Here is a 17,997-nt window from a genome sequence, read left to right as displayed (position 1 = left end):
GTTATGAATTGTTGCTACAATACCACCTCCAGTTAATTACATTTGAAAAACATATAGTGTAATGCATGGCAGCCATAAACGGAACCTTTTATTTTGAACCTCAGTTCTAGAAACTTGGCTGATTTATTTGTAAGGAAATTTTGCCAAAGGGTTTTGATTATCTTGCACACATTGAAGAAAATGTTTAGATCCAGCTAACTAAGGTAGTTGAGAGCATGCCACAGCCAAACTCAAATGCTGTTATTGTTTTCTAAGCAAGGAACACAGGTTCAAGAGGGGAGCAACATGGAACAGAGATGTAGGGAGATGGGGGCTTAGCTATTTCCTTATATTTTTTTCCTTCTCTGCTTCAAATTCATCCTCCAACCTGTTTTCCGTTTTTCAAAAAAAATAAAAAATTACCAGGTTATAATAGGTAATTTAAGATTGCAGCAAACTTTCTCTTGGAATATTAGCTGTCAACGTTACTATGTGCAATATTTTACATAAAATGCTATGTACATAATACCCAATATTAATTATAGTATGGTCAAAAGACAAATTTACTGACTTTAAACAGAAGTGATGATAAGAATTCAATGAAATAAATAAATATGGGGCATCATCTCTCATCCCAACTCCTGCATTTGCATTTATTCATTAACATCAGTCAAGTAAACTAACGCATGGAAAACAAGGAATCTAATATTAATCTACAGCATGAAAGCAGCAGCTGTCTTTACTACTTTAAAGTAGTAGAACCTCAACATACAAGTGTATGCATCTGCTACAAGGTGTATTTTTTATTGTTTTATTTGCCAAAGGAAATAACAGTCTCTTCTGTTGGCCTGTAAATGTGCCATGTCAGTGTTTGCCACTGCTATGTAACTAATTCAGAGCATGAAAACTAATCCCATTTCGAATATTCCACTATAGTTTATAGGAGGATTATAGTATGGTTTCCCAACGTCCTTTTTTTGCCCAGATCCGCCCCCCAACCTGCATTTAAAGATAGCAGCCTGCCCTCTGCCAATTCATTATCTGCCAATCAAAGAAATGGAAACCCAGTAAACCAACCAAATGGCCAGCTTAGCACAGTATCTCTTTTTTCCTATTCTGTACATAAGCTTGCATAGCTCCTGTCCTGAGAAAAGCATAACTGTGTGTGCGTGGCTAAATGCATTTAGCCTCTTAATGCTTTTATTATATTACATATGGAATAGTTAGAGCTTGCCTATTATCCTGAGATCGCAGGATGTGGAACAATAAAAAAATACCACAATTTAAAACAACAAATATATTGTTTTTAGACTAGAATGTACACATGTGAACTAAAAGGCACATGTAAGGCAATAGTAATGGCATCGTAATAATAATTTATATGCTAACATTGTATACTACTACCATAGTTTCTTATTTTCCCTGCCTCTTAGGCGGAGTGGGGAGGAAGGTTGTTTATTTAAAAGTCTGTAAAGGATGGAATACTCTAATTACTTAACACAGAAGGAAATAGGATTCATGAGGGACAAGTTTGATTGTAACACATCAGAAAACTGTTGTTTCGTGCCTGATCTTTGGCTGTATGCTTGCTTTGATTGCTGCTGTTCAACTCCTTTCTGCAATTAACCATCAAGTTGTCTGTGTGCAAATCACATTTTAAATGTTGTTAGCTGCCCTGCAAACAGAGTTGTGGTGACAGCAGGTCAGTCATTATATCTGACCACTTGAAAGTGAATAAGCTGTATTTGCTCAGACTTTACAAGGGCCTTTGGAAATGAGGGAGGAAGATAAAAACAGGAATCATTTACAATATGAGCCATCTAGTCAACGCAAATAAGGATTCCTCCACACTGCAGAGATTACAAATGTTTGCTCTGGACATGATGTATCTTTAAACTAAGAAGCTGCCTCCAAATCACAAAGGTGAAAGAGGGCCCTTTAATAATCAAATTACCAGGAATAAACAAAGGCACAGCCATTGCATATACAAAACTCAAAGCGTCACAAACCCAACATCTTTTTGGCTATGAGATTTTGCAAATAGTTGGTGTATGTACAATGGTGTGTATATTCTCTAAAATGACTAGATAATTAGCCTTCTTGGCAGGGGTCTTCTGTAATAAAAACACTGCAATGGCAAAAGTGCAGTTGTGCTCACCTAAAATGTAGTTTTCCATTCCCAGTGAAAGAGCAGCAGGATGGGTTGATGGCTTCTCTCCCTGGTCAAGGGCTGGCAGGGCTCCCATCATGCACTTTGCACAGACTTGCCAAGCTCAAGAAAAAGAAAAACATCCTACTTCCCAATCCAAACTACAACTAATCTCAACTGTGTAAGTAAATGATGATGATGAAGAAGAAGAAGAAGAAGAAGAAGAAGAAAAAGGAAATATTCCTGCAGTCCACTACATAGGGTGGGGCCTGCTGACTGGAAAAACTACATTTCAGGCGAGTGCAACTGTGCTTCTCCCAATTCCCAGTTTCAGGGCAGCAGGGATGGGAAGTACAATAGCTAACCTCCCTAGGGCAGGTTAAGGCTGTAGGAGCTAAGGCAGGACCCTCTGGCCAAATGCTGCCTTGGCTAAGGTGCATGTGTCAGGTTGTAGTGCCTGGTAAAGGTATATTGGCAGGAGTGGCCGGGGAGATAGGAAATGCAATGCACCTGTTTGACATATGAACAGGGAATATCTTTTAAATCTCACTTGTCTCCTTAGTCAATTCACACAATTCTTTTGAAAATGGTGTTCATGCTAAAAAGAAGCTTTGTGAGATTGAATCCAAGCCGGACGATGGCGTTTGTGCCAAAATGAAAAGAGTGATGCAGTGCGGCAGCCCCGCCAGGCTTCTCCAGCATTCCCACTCTGAGAAGGGAAGAAATTGGGCTGCTTCTCCCGTCCCTTCACTGAGAGGGAAAGGGAGGAAAGACAAAAGTGCCAAGGCTAAAAAGAAGAAGACGCAGAGCATGGGAAAGGAGAGGCTAGGCAGGTGCTCCAGGTGAAGTAAACTGAAGCAGAAGAGAAGGAAAAATGGAATGAGGAAAGAAAATACCACCTAACTAAGCTGTTAAAAAAAAAGAATTTATAAACCTAAAGAGATAAGTGAGAGCTAATGGTGACTGGCTGCACTCAATGAAGGCAGGAACAGAACTATGGGATGGGAGCCGGACCTCCCTAAAGGTTGCTGCCTGCCTTCGACCAGGGGGAGGTCACCTGCCCCCCCTTGCTGACCTGGATCTGGGAATGGGAAACTCACTTAGCACAATGTGAGCCGCACAAGCAGTAATAGTGCTTTTCATGGAGAAGAAACGCAAGTTCCTGCAGTAAATCAAATAAGCTGGGATAAATGGCTTAATTGTTAGAGTGTTGGACTACGACCTGGGAGACCAGATATTGTTGGTCTATTGGGTGTGGGGAAGATACCACCCACTGCCCCTTATACTTCCTAAAGCTCTAGCTCTATTATCATCTCTGCACTATTGGCACTCTGACAAAGCTTGAGGGCTGTCAGATGGGGAGGATGAACCTGCCACCTCCCTTTCCCCACAATTTAAATAAATAAACAAACCTATTTGACAACTGTATGGCTCTTGGGAATTTTACAGAAAGGGAACAAACCTTTGCAAACCCTTTCATAAATCTCCCATCTGTCAGAGGCTCCAGCTCCAGTAGAAGTGACTGATACTCCGACTGAGGTTCAGTTTACATCACCACAAAGGGTACTGTATCTTGGCACTCCTCCTCACCTTGATCTTGCTAGATCAGGAAATGGGAGTTCAGAGAAAGACTCCCCTTTGAGGATGCCCCATATATTCTATGAAGAACAGGAGTCCTCTGTACAGGTCAGGCCATAGAGGGTCCTCCCAGACTGTTGCTATTTTGGGGTGGCATCCAATTGTACACCAGCAAATTCAGGTTGTGCAATCCAATTTGATTTGGGACTGGTGCACAACAAACCAGCTTCTTCAAAACATGGGATAAAAGAAAGTGACTGGAAAGTGTAGGGTAGCATTTGCTTGACGCAATGCTATCTATCCTCCCCACAACCAAATCAAAACGAATGCGCTGAAAACAGCAGGTATAATCAGATCTCCCCAGAAACAAATTTGGATTAATGCTCAATAAACAGGTCATCTGGAAACGACCTCAGAGTGTGTTCATGATCCCAAGTGCTTAGACACACACCTGTGATACTGCCCTGAAGCAAAACCAGTTGTGCTCTTGCTCACCAATTCATGCTGCTAGCTAAAGCAACATAGTATTATATTGCTCCAGGTTCTTCGACACATCCAAGACATAACCATGCATCAAAGAAGAACTGCTGCATCTGGCTGCAGTTAGAAGGCAAATGCAGGTGCATCAGTACGAACAAAAGCTACTATGCTGCTGCTGAGATTGGGGTCAACATCATAGTGAAGCAGCACACATTATGGCACCGAGTCAGGCTTTGGCCCCTACTCTTGTTGCGGCAGTGCATTGGATCCAGTCATGCATCTACCTCCTGTCTCACTTTTCTTAATGTGGACAGGCATGTAAGCTCCATAAACGTGGCCATGATTGAGTTAGGGAGACCCCAGAGACACCCTTAACTAAGTGTGATTTTCACAAGGCTGCTGCTGGCTTACTGCTCCTGGACCCCTGGGATATTCCTGACGTACTTGTGATGAAACAGACAAGTACCAGTTGCAAGAGTTTCTCCATCCTTCCCAAGTAAGTGAAAACAGAGATTTTAAACACATTCCTTAATCTGACTTTTACCAAGAAAGTTTCCTGACAGTACAGTAGGTAACCAATATTTTTGCCAGGTGATTTATATTGCCTGTCAAAGAGAAGTAATTTTATGCTCTCAGGTGAAATCTGTTTGCAGATACTTTTTGCCAAGCACATGCCTGCAATTCACACAGCGGCTCTTACTCACGCCTTTGTGGTTATGGAATCAGTTTCTTTCATACACGCTCATTTTCATGGCCCCTGGGGCATATTAATTTATATGCAGCACTACAGTCCAAGATTCAACAGCACATTATTCTTTCTGGTTCCACAGCCCTTCATTCTCTAACCAGGAGTTACAGTGTTATGCAGCTGGGCTATAAAATATTCTTCATGCTGATATGTCTCTTATAGAGCATGGATCACTTTTACAGTCTGAACTGAAGCTGCATTTGATCTGACTTTTACATGCTAATTGGTTTACATGGATTGGCTAGATATTTTTGATATGTACTATGGAGCCCTTTGGAATGCTTGCATGAAGGATTATACCAATGCAGCCTTCAAATTTTAAGAGCTACTAGTTTACAGAGTTCCAGCAAAACAGACTACTTAAAAGAAAAACTGGGAGGAAGAAACACGCGAAGTCACAGTTATAAGAGCATAAAAAGCATTTGTTTATGGATTCCCTTGGGAAATAAATCCTCATTGTTAATTATGTCAAGTTGCAATTTTCTTTACAAACTTTTTTGTAACCAGAAACCACTTTTGTTTTTATGATAGTATATCTATATATGCCTGCATTTCTGTGTTTGTGTACTATATAGATTGATACATGGATAGTTTTATACAGTAAGCCTGCCAGGGTTACGTTCCAGGAATCAAAGCCACAATTGTGTACAGTATAGTCAAAACACAGAGTTTGGTGACATTGACAAGGATACAAAGGAAGAATAAGATACAGTAAATACACCAAATATTGCATTGAGAGTTTAATAGGAAACTAGGAATGACCATCATTTGATCACACCTGAGCCAAGTCTGTTTATGCAGGCCCTCATAATCCACAACATGTCCTGACACCTCTCTGGACAACAGGTGGATTCAATCTGGGTACTACTGCAGTGGTGCTATTATTCTCCATACATCACTGCTATTTTAACAGGAATAATTTCACACTATTCAGATCTTATGAGAAATGTCCAAATAGGGCATTAGCAGTTCAGGCACAACATAACACATCCCTAAACACAAAAACCAATGCCATCTATGAACTTTTCGTACAGCTATCCACAGTATTAGGTAAAAGTAAAAAGCATATCTCATAACTCAATAACCAATGCAGTATGTTTTGCTTAAAATGAAGAATATCCATCAGGTGCAATGTGACCTAAAAGTCAGATTTGTTCCATGAGCAGAATGGATAACTTTTTAATGGATATCGGGACAGCATACATTAATTTCTACACAGAATGATTTTACATAAATAACTATAAGGTTGATCTAGGATTATATTTTAGCTTATAGCATGTAGTGGTTGAACTTGTCTGGAGCAAATGATAGCATAACTCAGAAATCTGTGACTTACTGTGAGATGTGAGTTATTGGGGTCAGCAATGTTTCGCCTTCCAGGTCGAGTTCATCAGCAAAGCTGTTCGTCCTAATGAATGGTCCTGTGTTTGCATCTAAAAATGGAGAGTTTCTTTTCACTGTGAAAAAGAAACAGGAAGGTAAAGATTAAACTTGCTAGTAGGCAAAAGGCAGAATACTTTTTCTTTGGTGGGTCCATGATTCTGGAACGTCCAGTTAACCTCCATAAAGTTACCACACTAGTTTTTCAGAAAGATTTTGAAAACCCACTTATTCTTGGTGGCTTTCTCATGACTGATACTCTTATCTAATTATTGTGCTCCTTTTGGTTTTTTATTTTGTTTTATTTCTGGACTGGATACGTACTTTCTACATGCATACATAATTTTATTTGTATGCTGCCTTTCCACAATTCAAACCATGCTCAAAGTGGCTTACAGCATAAAAAGAACACATAATTATAAAATTACAGAAGTAGTCAAACCATAATTTTTTTAAATGCACAACCAAACTGAACCATTTCCACATAAATCACAAGACCTAAAATAAAGATACAAATAACTAACAGGAGCAACAACCCTCACCTCAACAAAAAAAACCTTAAACAGGAGCCTACGAGTCTGGTCAGTAGTCTCACCTTTTGTAGCTGGAGTCAGTTGGGCCCCACCCTCCCAGGCCAGGTGGAAAACACCTACAAGGCAGGGAGCATGTCTTCCAGGACTCTTTGGCCCCTTTAAAATACTATGAATCTAGAGTACTCATGAACAGAATTCTGCAAACGAGAAGCACCACTGGAGGTGAAAAGCTATTCTGCAGTGTTTTGGGACCCTCCAGAACAGTGTGGAAGGCGGCACAAAAGGAGCTGCAAGGACAAGGAAGAAGAAGCAAAAATCACTTCCTTCCTTTTCTTCTATCTCCAAATGGAAGCAACATTTCCATTTGCAAAAGAGTAAGTCTGGATCCAACTCAGTATAAATACCTAGTAGTCACAGTATTTATTTGTTTAAGACTAGAAGTAAATTACAATCTCCAACCATTTTGTTTAAGCTTTGTATCTTCAGTACAGTGGTACCTCGGGTTACAAACACCTCAGGTTACAAACTCTGCTAACCTGGAAGTAGTACCTTGGGTTAATAACTTTGACCCAGGATAAGAACAGAAATTGCGGGAGGCCCCATTAGCTAAAGTGGTAGCTCAGGTTAAGAACGGTTTCAGGTTAAGAACGGATCTCCAGAACGAATTTAGTTCATAAACTGAGATACCACTGTATAGTTCTATCTTCTGAAAGGAAACCCTAATCTGTCCCGTAAATTGTAACAGAATGGGTGAAATGTAGTGTCTACAAGCCCAGAGTTGAGCAAATGAAGCAAAGAGATGCAAGATTTACCTGGAGAAGGGGGAGAACTGGGAGATGGCTGCTCTGTAGAAAAGGATGACCAGGAATGCTGTCGGACTGAGTGAACAGGTGACAGGAGGGGGTAGGAGAGACAGTGCACCAAAAAAGAACACCGAAAAAGAAAGGAAGAAAGTCAAGAGAGGCAGTAATGCAATCCAAGCCAAAATTGCATCAGTTAATCTTTAAACAACAGGAAAACAGGTATTAAAAATATTTCTTGCAGGTAAGGCACATGACCAATATGTTTCTCTTCCTTATAATTTTAAACTACTCTAATACATGTTGAGCCTTCTTGCATTTTTGAACATTAGATAAGTAATATCAGTATGACTTCTTAAATATTTCTATCATGTCCTTGGCTATTTCACCTTATTCACTTTTCCCTTCCAACCCCCCTCATTTCCCCTCTACATGGGTACTGTATTATCCTAGAGAATGAGAATAGAAAAGGCCTCCTATAATTTCAGTAACCTCTACTATGGAAGGTATATAGACATTTTGTCCCACTATATTTATGTTAAGGGGAAACTTGGTAAGTCTCCTTAAATTTTGGGAGAAATGTGGAAGAGAAATTTGTGAAGATACATTCAGAATAGATGTTTTCTACAGATAAACAATGGGTAAGACTTCACAACAGGTTAGAAATTAAACTTCATCACAGATTCAGATTGGTCAATCTGACTAAGCAGGTTTGAGATTTTAGCCATGGCAAGATCTGCAAATGTTTAAGGCTTCTTAATGAAGTGTTGCTTATTTAATAGGTTTTTAAAACTTACCAGCTGCTTATAACTTTAGTCACTGATTTTATGGCTGAGTTCTACTTTATGCACTTGAATAAAACAAAGTAACCCAAGGATTTTAATTTAAATAAATAATTTACTCCTTATGGGGGGAAAGCTTCCATGTATTCTTTGCTTAAAAACAACCAGAGGCCATCTTTAAAAGAATCAATAGGTGAATTATTCTATGTCTACTTTAGTTATTTTAATATAATTTCAAGTTTCAGCAAACCTAAATGTCCTATACATTATCCAGTAAACATCTTAAGGACATTATCCTGTAAATGTTAAGTTCTTTTAGGTCTTACTGGGAATTCAGTGGGAAAACGGAACCACATTCTTAACTATATCCCTTTGAAACATAAGATTTAAAAGTGATGAATCATGTCCTAAATCTCCCATCCCCCTCCCACCATAACAAAAATAGGACTAAAATTTTGAATCTTTTTAAAAATAAGGAAAATATTCATTGCAATTAGGAATTCAAGAAATGTAATGAGCTGAGATTCTTAGGCTGCCATTCTCTTCACACTTACCTAGGAGTAAGCCCTACTCAATCCAGTTAGACTTACTGTCAAGTAAACATGCATAAGCTTGCACTGCATATTTTTTTATTGCAGACTTCAAATAAAAATATAAAACAATGGGATTCACATGTTATCCTAATCAGTTACAAATGAGCAAGTGAAGAAAGAAAATAAATGGCACTGAGTAAAGACAGTGGATTAACTCATTTGCTACAATGCAATTATGGGAGACAATGTTAAGAGTATATCATGTAATTAAACAGGATTTTTTTATTTTAAAAATCCTACTTTTCTTCATTACTAATTGAACCATGATAAAGGACAGATGTGAAAGAATGCACATTTGTCCCACTTCAATTGCAGAATGTCAGCAGAAAAGTAGTATAGCCAATGGCCAGCGGGAGCATGAGAAAAGCACTGCAAGCAATGTTAAGTTTTCAATGTCTGGCATGCTGTAGGAAAATACAAATTTCCTTAACTTACCAAGAAATTTAAACATTCCTTTTTGTCCTGTACACTTGTAAGAGTTTTGAGAGAAGAAAACAGAGGGAGGAGGAGGAAAAAGGGAGAATAGATGTCAGAAGGAAAAGGAAACCTTTGTTTCTAAACTGGAGTTAGTACCTGCTTATAGATTATGTTGCCCTTCAAATGGTGAAAGTCACAGTTAAAGGTTAATGTCACTTGGGCATAGAAAGCAGTGAAAGAAAGCTTTAACATCTTTTGTACTACATAACCTATTGAGAAACCAAGAACTGCATGTGAACTTTCTACCTGATATGCATTCCAATGTGGTATTCCCCATTGATATTTGCTCTCTACAGCACTTTTTAAAAAAATAAAAAATTAAATTTACTTGGAAGAAAACTTGGCAAACAAGCTCTCAAAGGAAAGGGATATGAGCTCTAAAAATACTCATGTGTGAGTAGCAGGTACTGTATATAGGAGGACAAAGTACTGTAGTGCTTTCCTTGAAGGCTTATGAGCTGCACAAGTATTCTTCAGAATCGTTTTTTTAAAAGATGTGGCAGAAAGCTAACAATAAAAATCAGATTATTATTCTAAAAAATGGAGGCTACCCAGAAGACTCATGCAGAACCGAAAGCAACTTAACAGTGAATAAGTAGCCTCTGGACCCTAGAAGGATACTGTCATACTGTTAATTGTAATAATATATATAAATAAATCAGTCTAAACAGAGATGAAGATTAAGGCTTTGGTTTAGTTAAACATTTTAGTTTCCTTTCCTCAGTATCACAGTTCAGATTTCAAATAAATGCTGGAAACTAAGGGGGGAAAGAAACTAAGGAAAGTGTCAAATGCAAGAGAGTTTTCTTTAAAAATAAATAAATAAAAATAATCAAAGCGCTAGATAGATGTTGAGAAAGGTGCTAATCTTCAAGATTATGGTCAGGAGGTGTTAAGGTGTTAAGTATATAGATCCATAAATTATCTTTCTAAAATCCCTGGATAAAATGGTTTCTATAGGAAATATTTACAAGTCAAGAGTAAAATATTTTAAAAGAGACTCGACACAGACACTCAAGCACATGTAGGTTCAATCTGTTACAACAGCATTGAAACTTGTGGGCAGTAAAGCAGAACAGCCTCTTATAAACTTTCTTAGCTATAAATTTCTTCAGGGCTCAGGTATTCGTTAGGCTATTTGGTCTAGTTAAATGACAGCTCCTTATTTCAGGGTATAATCCAAACCCCAACCAGGAAGCAGTGAGGCTTGTCAAAGCACTACATCTGCAGTTCCTGGCCCTTGTGCTGGCCGGGCGGAAGAGATGAGAAATAGGCAAATCACTGTGCCAGCCTGGAATGGGTCCAAACTGGGCCTGATGGCAATAATGGGGTGGCTTAAGATCCAGCAATAACGGGATGGCTTGAAATCAAGGGCCAGCTCAGTCCTTCCCTCCCCTGCCTCCAGAATATCAAGTTTCAGGTTTTTCCACTGGCTGCCAGCTGGAAAGATCTGGCTGGTAGAACTTCCACTCTACACTGGCAGAGTGATGCAGACTTCACACCACGGGAGGCGACCAGCAGAGGGAAATCTCTGCCCAGCCCCAACATCTGGCCTTACCCCTAGGCTTTGGCTTGCCGTGTTAAGTTTATGCAAATTCTAACCGAAATTCTTACCAGAATTTTCATTCGAGTCCAAGTAGTTTTCAGATTTCCGATCTTCCATCACATGGTCAAATGTGATTTGTGGAACAGATAACATTTTGTCAGGAGAAGAAGGCCCATTGTCTTTTTCCGTCTTGCCTTTCTTCTTTTTTACCTGAGAGGAATACATTTTAAAATCTTCTTAAAAAAACAAAAAAACCCTGACTGCATGAACTATGAGCTAAGCTAAAGATGTAATTAATTCAACACAAGAGATTAATTTATATTATAAGTAACCGAGGGGAAATAAAATTACGATTATAAAATTACAATTCTACCTTTTCTTTCATGAACAGGATGTGAGGGGGAGGAGAGGGGGAAATCACTCTAGCAGGCAAGCAGAAATTCTTGTATTGATGAAGTGATCCCCTAATGTTGAATTCCTAATGTTGTGTTCTTCCCAGAGTCTATCACTCCATAATTACATTTCTCCCCTTGCCTTCCTTTTATTATAACCACTGACTTCTTAGTCAATGCCATAGTTTATGAAGGAAGTCCTGAAGAGGATAGAATTCTACCTCCATTACTGTTTGTCACCGAAACAAAATTTAGGAGACAAAGTCTGTTCCTCTCCCATGATTGGTGCAGAGGAAGAAAACTGCATAACACTCAACACAGCTTCTTGGAGCTTCCTGCCAGCTAGTCAGGCTGGCCCAATCACAAGTATACATGGCTATGTGTGATATCATATCAGACGCGCCGAGTTGCCCACAACATTGGAGGTCCCGTCGCACATGCATGATGTCACACACATGGCACCGCCCCCCAACCAGGCCAGGCCAACTTGGCCCGCCACCCCCACCCGCCTTACCTTTGTGAAAGGGACTCACAGGGGCCAAGATGCTTCACCCTGGTGTGTCCCTTTGATGATTGCTGCTGAATTTTGGGGGGGACCCAGGGCCCTACTTTAAAATATTGGGGGGTCCTGGCCCCCCTAGACAGTGTCCCTGTATCATATGAAGAATATCTTGTTATGCAAATATTGGTTGATATTCAATTTTTGCCATAGTCAGAATAAGCCTATTGAGTTTGCCCTGAGTATGACTAAGGTTGAATATCACATTTTCAAGAAAGGCTATTTTGTGTAGAGAAAACATATTCTATGGAAAAGCATTCATTTCAGTCTATTTTTAAACATTAATGTGTCAAAATGCCCAAGGGAAATGGAAATGTAGCTCCTTACCGACACCATCGCAATTTTCTTTGGCTTGGGACTAGGAGACATCAAGTGATAATTTCTGGACGGTTTTTTAATATATATTTTCCATGTAGAAGAGTCTGGGTTTTCTGATGCATAGCACCTCCAGGCAGTCTAAAACATTAGATGAATTAAAAAACATTTGTGTATCATCAGAAAACCAACATTAATTTATAAACTGCAACCTTTTTTAATCTATGAACATTTGTCTAAATTAGGGATAGTGGAAAATTCAAAATTAGGGGGTTAGTTCAGAAAACTCATGCTAATTATGAGGCAAGTAAATCCTCAATTCAGAATGGTTCAAAAGCTAAAACAGATTAGTTTCAAACATTTGCAGGACTGTCTTCAAATTAATCCACTTTAACTGGCCTCATTCCAAAAGATAACAAAAAATAAAATAGGCTTCTTATAAACAAACACCAAAAAGAGAAAAGGCCAATTACAAATGTACAAAACTAATATATAATTGTATTCTTTTCCAAACACAAATAATGACAAAGAATATTAACAGCAAATGTGCTTGTGCAAAATACAGTGAAACAAACAAGATCTGTATTACCATTTCCAGCCATGACTAATTGCATGAAACATACTTTTTATTATTTTTAACAAAACTATAAATACGAAACGTGTGTATAGAGGTAGGAGGGGTCTCAGAGCAGCTTTTGGATCCATGTCAAGCCTAGGCACCAAAGACAGAATCTAATTGGACCTCCTAGCACCGTTGCTCCAGCAGGTGTCTGCTAACAGGAGAGAAAGGGGGGATATTTAATTCCCTTTTTACTCCTGCTAGTGCAGGCATAGGCAAACTCGGCCCTCCAAATGTTTTGGGACTACAATGCCCATCATCCCTGACCACTGTTCCTGTTAGCTAGGGATGATGGGAGTTGTAGTCCCACAACATTTGGAGGGCCGAGTTTGCCTATGCCTGCTCTAGTGCTTCCTGAAATCTGTGCTGGTGGGTTGGCATTCTGTTCTAGCATTCTCCAGAACAGATTTCTGAGAGCGCTGGGGCTACAGAAAGCAAAGGGAATAGGCAAAAACCGCTCCTTTGCCTTTGTTAACAGACACCTGCCGCTGGATCAAAATTCCTTGGCATTGCACAAAAGTACCTGCTGGGTCCAACCCAATAGGATTCTTAAAAAAAAATATCTATCAAAATATATGCGGTAAATGTAGGCTCTAATCACCATTACCTGAATGAGAGAAGCAGCTGCTGGAATTTGCCGATTGAAGTGCTTCTGTCGTTGTTTCTGCTGTACCTTCAAGGCAAATCCAGAACCCAGAATACCCTGAAGAAAAGAGTGTTTTCAGAAGAGAAATGCCATATCAGTTATACCTTTTAAATTTAATTTCAAGCAAATTCTGCTCAAATGGTATTTGCCCCAAATCTAAGATCATCCCAGATTTCTTCTGGCTGGTTCTACTTGAGCTGCCACATTTTCCGTATTTCCATATTTTTCATTATACTGGACCCAGATATTTTTGCACTTTTACTTACGGTCACACTTTTAAAGAGGCTGTATGGTACACAGGAACTACAGTGGGCAGTTACCCGCATTAAAAGTTTGTGTTGTTTTTGCACATGGTTATTTTACATATGCCCACGCTAATAATTGTTTACGCAACAACAGCAGACCACAAAACTCATGATACAACATGCTTGTGATAAAAGCATGGATGCATAAATATCCAGGGCTTGTGTGTAACTATTGTATAAAAAATATGGTAGCCCCAACAGTACTGGGCAGAATCTAACCGGCCAGATTAACACCCAAGCACAGAAATTCATCACTTTGGCAGTGATAAACAGTTGCTCAAGAGTGTTCAAACTCAAATATGTAAGAATCCTCCCAATGAGAAAATACTGCATGTATGCATATGAATTTAAACTTAATTAAAAACAAACTGAAATACTCTAAACCACCTACCGCAGGCAAGGCAAAAAATGAAATTGCAAACACAGAAAAGCAAGACGCAATGGTTTTCCCTATCCATGTCTGAGGCACTTTGTCTCCGTAACCAATGGTTGTTACAGTCACCTGAAAGTAAGAATTAAGCATTATTAGAACACATTATCACATTATTAGGACATAAATTTATTGATGTTTCAATTTGCTTTGAGACTGAAACCGAGTGATGATAATTGTCATACATTGTAACAAACACATTTTTTAATTACTCTGAAAATGCCATTCATTCCCCCATGCACTCAGAAGAGCATGGTAAGGTCAGGTCTCTGAAGGACCAGAGTGTCTATGCTCTGTGGTGCACCAAGAGTGACTTCTACAGGCAATGCTTTCTACGGAGACCAGATCTACTGCCACTGCGGATCCTTCTGCCCCAAGTGGTTGCCTCACCTTGCCTCATGGGTGGCCCTGCATTATTGCCTCTCTGACCTAAGTATCTACAAACCATGACACCTCGTTAAGTATTTGGGTTCCTCCAGTACTTACTTTCAGAGAGTTTGAAAAGCCGTGTTGTCATCAGCGCACTAAGGAACTAAGAGTCTTCCAAGTACACCGGAGGCCTTAATAAACTCTGTTTCTAAAGGCATGCTTTTAGCCCTCATTATTAAATATTTATTTATTCATTAATTATTACATCTATTGTTGTGTATTGAGTCAAAGGATTTTATATCTGTATTATTATTGTCTGTATTTGCATTAGGGTAAAGTAATTGCCTTTTGGTTCCAGAGGGTACAGCTACTATTGGTTCATTTAAGCTGCTGTATTTGGATCCTCTGTCTTATTGGTTTTCTCCAAAAGGCAGGACTGTGATTGCCTGATATTGTTCCCTCCAAAATGTATCCTTTCTAGCTAGTTCCCTGTCCCTATAAATGTAGCTCTCCCCTCCTCAGTTCTCAGTCTTGTTTGCTTTAATAAAGAAGTGTTACTACAGAACTGTCTCCAGCATATTATGTCAAGACAGCTGAAATCACAAACCCCACGTCACAACATCTATACCCCATCTTTTCTCCAAGGAGCTTAAAACAGTGTATCTTGGTGCATGAAAATCAGAAAGATTTTGCAAGACAGTAGTCAGAAAACAAGTTACTGACTCCTGTTCCCCTCTTCTTTACACTTCTCTATGGTAGCTAAACATACCAGGCATTCCTTCCCGTTTTCTTCTTTACTAGGAACACCTCCAACAAAATATTTCAGATTCTGCACTTTAGGTACTAGCAGCTAATTTATGTAATTAGAAATCTTTGCATTACTCTTGTGCCACAGCACATTTTGTATAATTTCACAAACATCTGCATACATAAGAAACCTATCCTTCTAGTGTAGTGCATTGAAAAAACTTATAATAGTAAAACAGTCTTTAATTCATGAGAAAGAAAAGAAGGCAGGAAATTGAATTACAACATAGCTCATGTTAACATGCTGTAAATTCAAAGCCTTAATTTAGGCCTTTATGACTTGGAAAACTTTACGGTACATGAGGTTTCAGGGCCATGGGCAGCTTGCCCAAATCCCACTCTTCTCTTTGGGGAAAACCATACCAGCCCAAGTAAAAACAAACTTTACATTGATAATTTTATTTATAACAAAGAAGGTATTTCCTAATGCATGGATACTATACATTAAGAAAACAGAAGGAAGGGTGAAATATGCCACATGAAACAACTATATATTTTTAAGTATTATAGTGATGCAATGATGTCAAAAGGAAAAGGGACAGATCTAAAGTCAGTAGCTGATCCCTGCAATATTATGATACACCGATTCACATCTTTCATTAGAGGGTGTCTGGAAACTAATATGAAATGAAAATCAAACACCTGAGAAGAATGCTTTTAAGGAGATGATGATCACAGCATTTGCACTGCAGACCAAAGTTTATATAGGTTGCAGTAAGCGATGACTAAATGTAAGTCAGACGTTATTCAAGACCTTACAGAAATAATGGAGTCCATTTCAGCAACAAAAGCAGAGGAGAGTATTCAGATGCCCTGAACATTTTTTTTCTTTTTCCAGTAATATTTTCACACAAAAAAAACTGCACAGGTGTACTAAGCCCTGTGTTTTAGAGGAAAAGTTGAGAAAATACAAGTACTGTAGCAGAAGTACTTTTGGATATTCTTTTTTTCTATCAGCACATACAAGCAGTGCCATCCTAAATGTAAAAAAAAAAAAACACCCTTGTGCATGTGTCTAGATTTCTATACAATAAATAATATATTCTTTAAAAATAGGATGACACTCTTGCACCAAATATCTGAAACTGATTGTATTATCCAGTATTTAAAAGAAGCAGTAACATCACTAAGATGATCACAAATGAATCTTGGAATTGAAGGACTGGCATCTGAATAACAACATCAGTTTAAAACACTGCTTTGAAAAGAAATAGGCTGCTCATTATTGTGAATGAGAAGAAGAGATTATTTCAATTTCCCGCCAAATTTCCAATTTTTCATGTTAGGCTTTGGAAAAACGCTGAAGCAGAAAGGACAATAGCTTTGCATGCAAGAACCCCCAGGTTCAGTCCCTGGTACCTCCAGTTAAACAAATTAGAAAACAAGTTGTAAGTTAAACCACTTCCTGAGACTGTGGAGTGCTACTGGCAATTGGAGGAAAGAACACTGAGCTAGTATGACTCAGTATAAAACACACACACACACACAAACACACACACACACACAGAGAGAGAGAGAGAGAGAGAGAGAGAGAGAGAGAGAGAGAGAGTGTCCCTGTCCGAGTTTTGTTCAGGTCTTAATGCATGCCTCCTTTAAAAACCTAGCAATTATCTTGTTCAGGAACATGTCCTGAACAAGCAGGTATAACAAAATGTAGCAGCAATGTCAAAGACTCCATTGCACAATTCTCTTCCATCCTCTTGCACAATTTCGTGTCAATTACAATGGGGCTGGAACAGATTGTGGACTGTCCCAACAGCAGAGAATTGGCCATTTTATTTACAATTCACTTCAGTAAACTGAGCTATCATAATACAAAGTTACCTTCAAGCCCAACATAAACTGTTGTGAAATCTGTAAGCATGTTTTATTTACATAATACGGGGAAGGGGGGAGCCCTGTACAGAATAAGTTATTTGCTCTTGAAAGCCTCTTTATTACAAAACTAGAATTGTAAAAAATAAAAGGGAGACAATATTTGAATAGGTTTGTTTGGTCAGCTGGATAGTTTTACAACACTATTATTCACAGAAGGATGTATTAGCTCTTCCAACAGCTTTGGAGCCAAGCATTCAGCATTGTTGAAAAGTTTATGGTATCATTTTCCAGCAAAGGCCAGTATAGTTGAGAGTTATAAGAACATAACTCACAAAGAACAATGACAGTCAGATGAAAAGCCACCCATGAGACTAGGATGATGTGTAAACAAATAATTATGTTGTTTCATTAAAATGTTACAGCCTTGTTGGTGGGCTTTCATTGGCATGCAGACATATCCTTAGTCAATATGACAAAGAACCTTGTAACACATTCCATTTACTGTGGCACAAACCTTTGTCTATTACATCCCACAAACTTATTATATAACTTGGACCCTAACCCATAATTACTCTAAGCATATTTTGAGGTGCCATAGTACCCTTTTTCTATAGTAAACTAACACAGTTTTTATTTTTTATTTTTTAATGTTTAATTCTTTGGAATTTGTCCCTTAGTAAATATATAAGAAG

At 38.7% G+C, this 17,997-nt stretch overlaps 1 protein-coding gene across 6 annotated transcripts in view; it reads right to left on the bottom strand.

Moving 5' to 3' along the window:
- KCNQ1 (potassium voltage-gated channel subfamily Q member 1) overlaps positions 1-17,997 on the bottom strand; it is a 333,723-nt gene that overhangs the window by 178,435 nt on the left and 137,291 nt on the right. For 4 of the 6 annotated variants that reach the window (XM_083588441.1, XM_083588440.1, XM_083588439.1 and 1 more), the window contains 7 exons: positions 14,273-14,383; positions 13,538-13,633; positions 12,324-12,452; positions 11,114-11,255; positions 9,458-9,484; positions 7,660-7,725; positions 6,271-6,391 (listed from right to left, as the gene is read on the bottom strand). In XM_083588441.1, coding sequence (XP_083444567.1) covers positions 6,271-6,391; positions 7,660-7,725; positions 9,458-9,484; positions 11,114-11,255; positions 12,324-12,452; positions 13,538-13,633; positions 14,273-14,383 — 692 coding nt within the window. The remainder of the gene's footprint in view (positions 1-6,270; positions 6,392-7,659; positions 7,726-9,457; positions 9,485-11,113; positions 11,256-12,323; positions 12,453-13,537; positions 13,634-14,272; positions 14,384-17,997) is intronic. The other 2 variants (XM_083588442.1, XM_083588443.1) reach the window with 2 other exon arrangements.

The sequence above is a fragment of the Podarcis filfolensis genome (genome assembly GCF_964270895.1).
Source record: "Podarcis filfolensis genome assembly, chromosome: 1".
Classification (NCBI taxonomy): Eukaryota; Metazoa; Chordata; class Lepidosauria; order Squamata; family Lacertidae; genus Podarcis; species Podarcis filfolensis.
The sequence above is the reverse complement of the archived record's forward strand: the minus strand, read 5'-3'. Positions and strand labels throughout refer to the sequence as shown.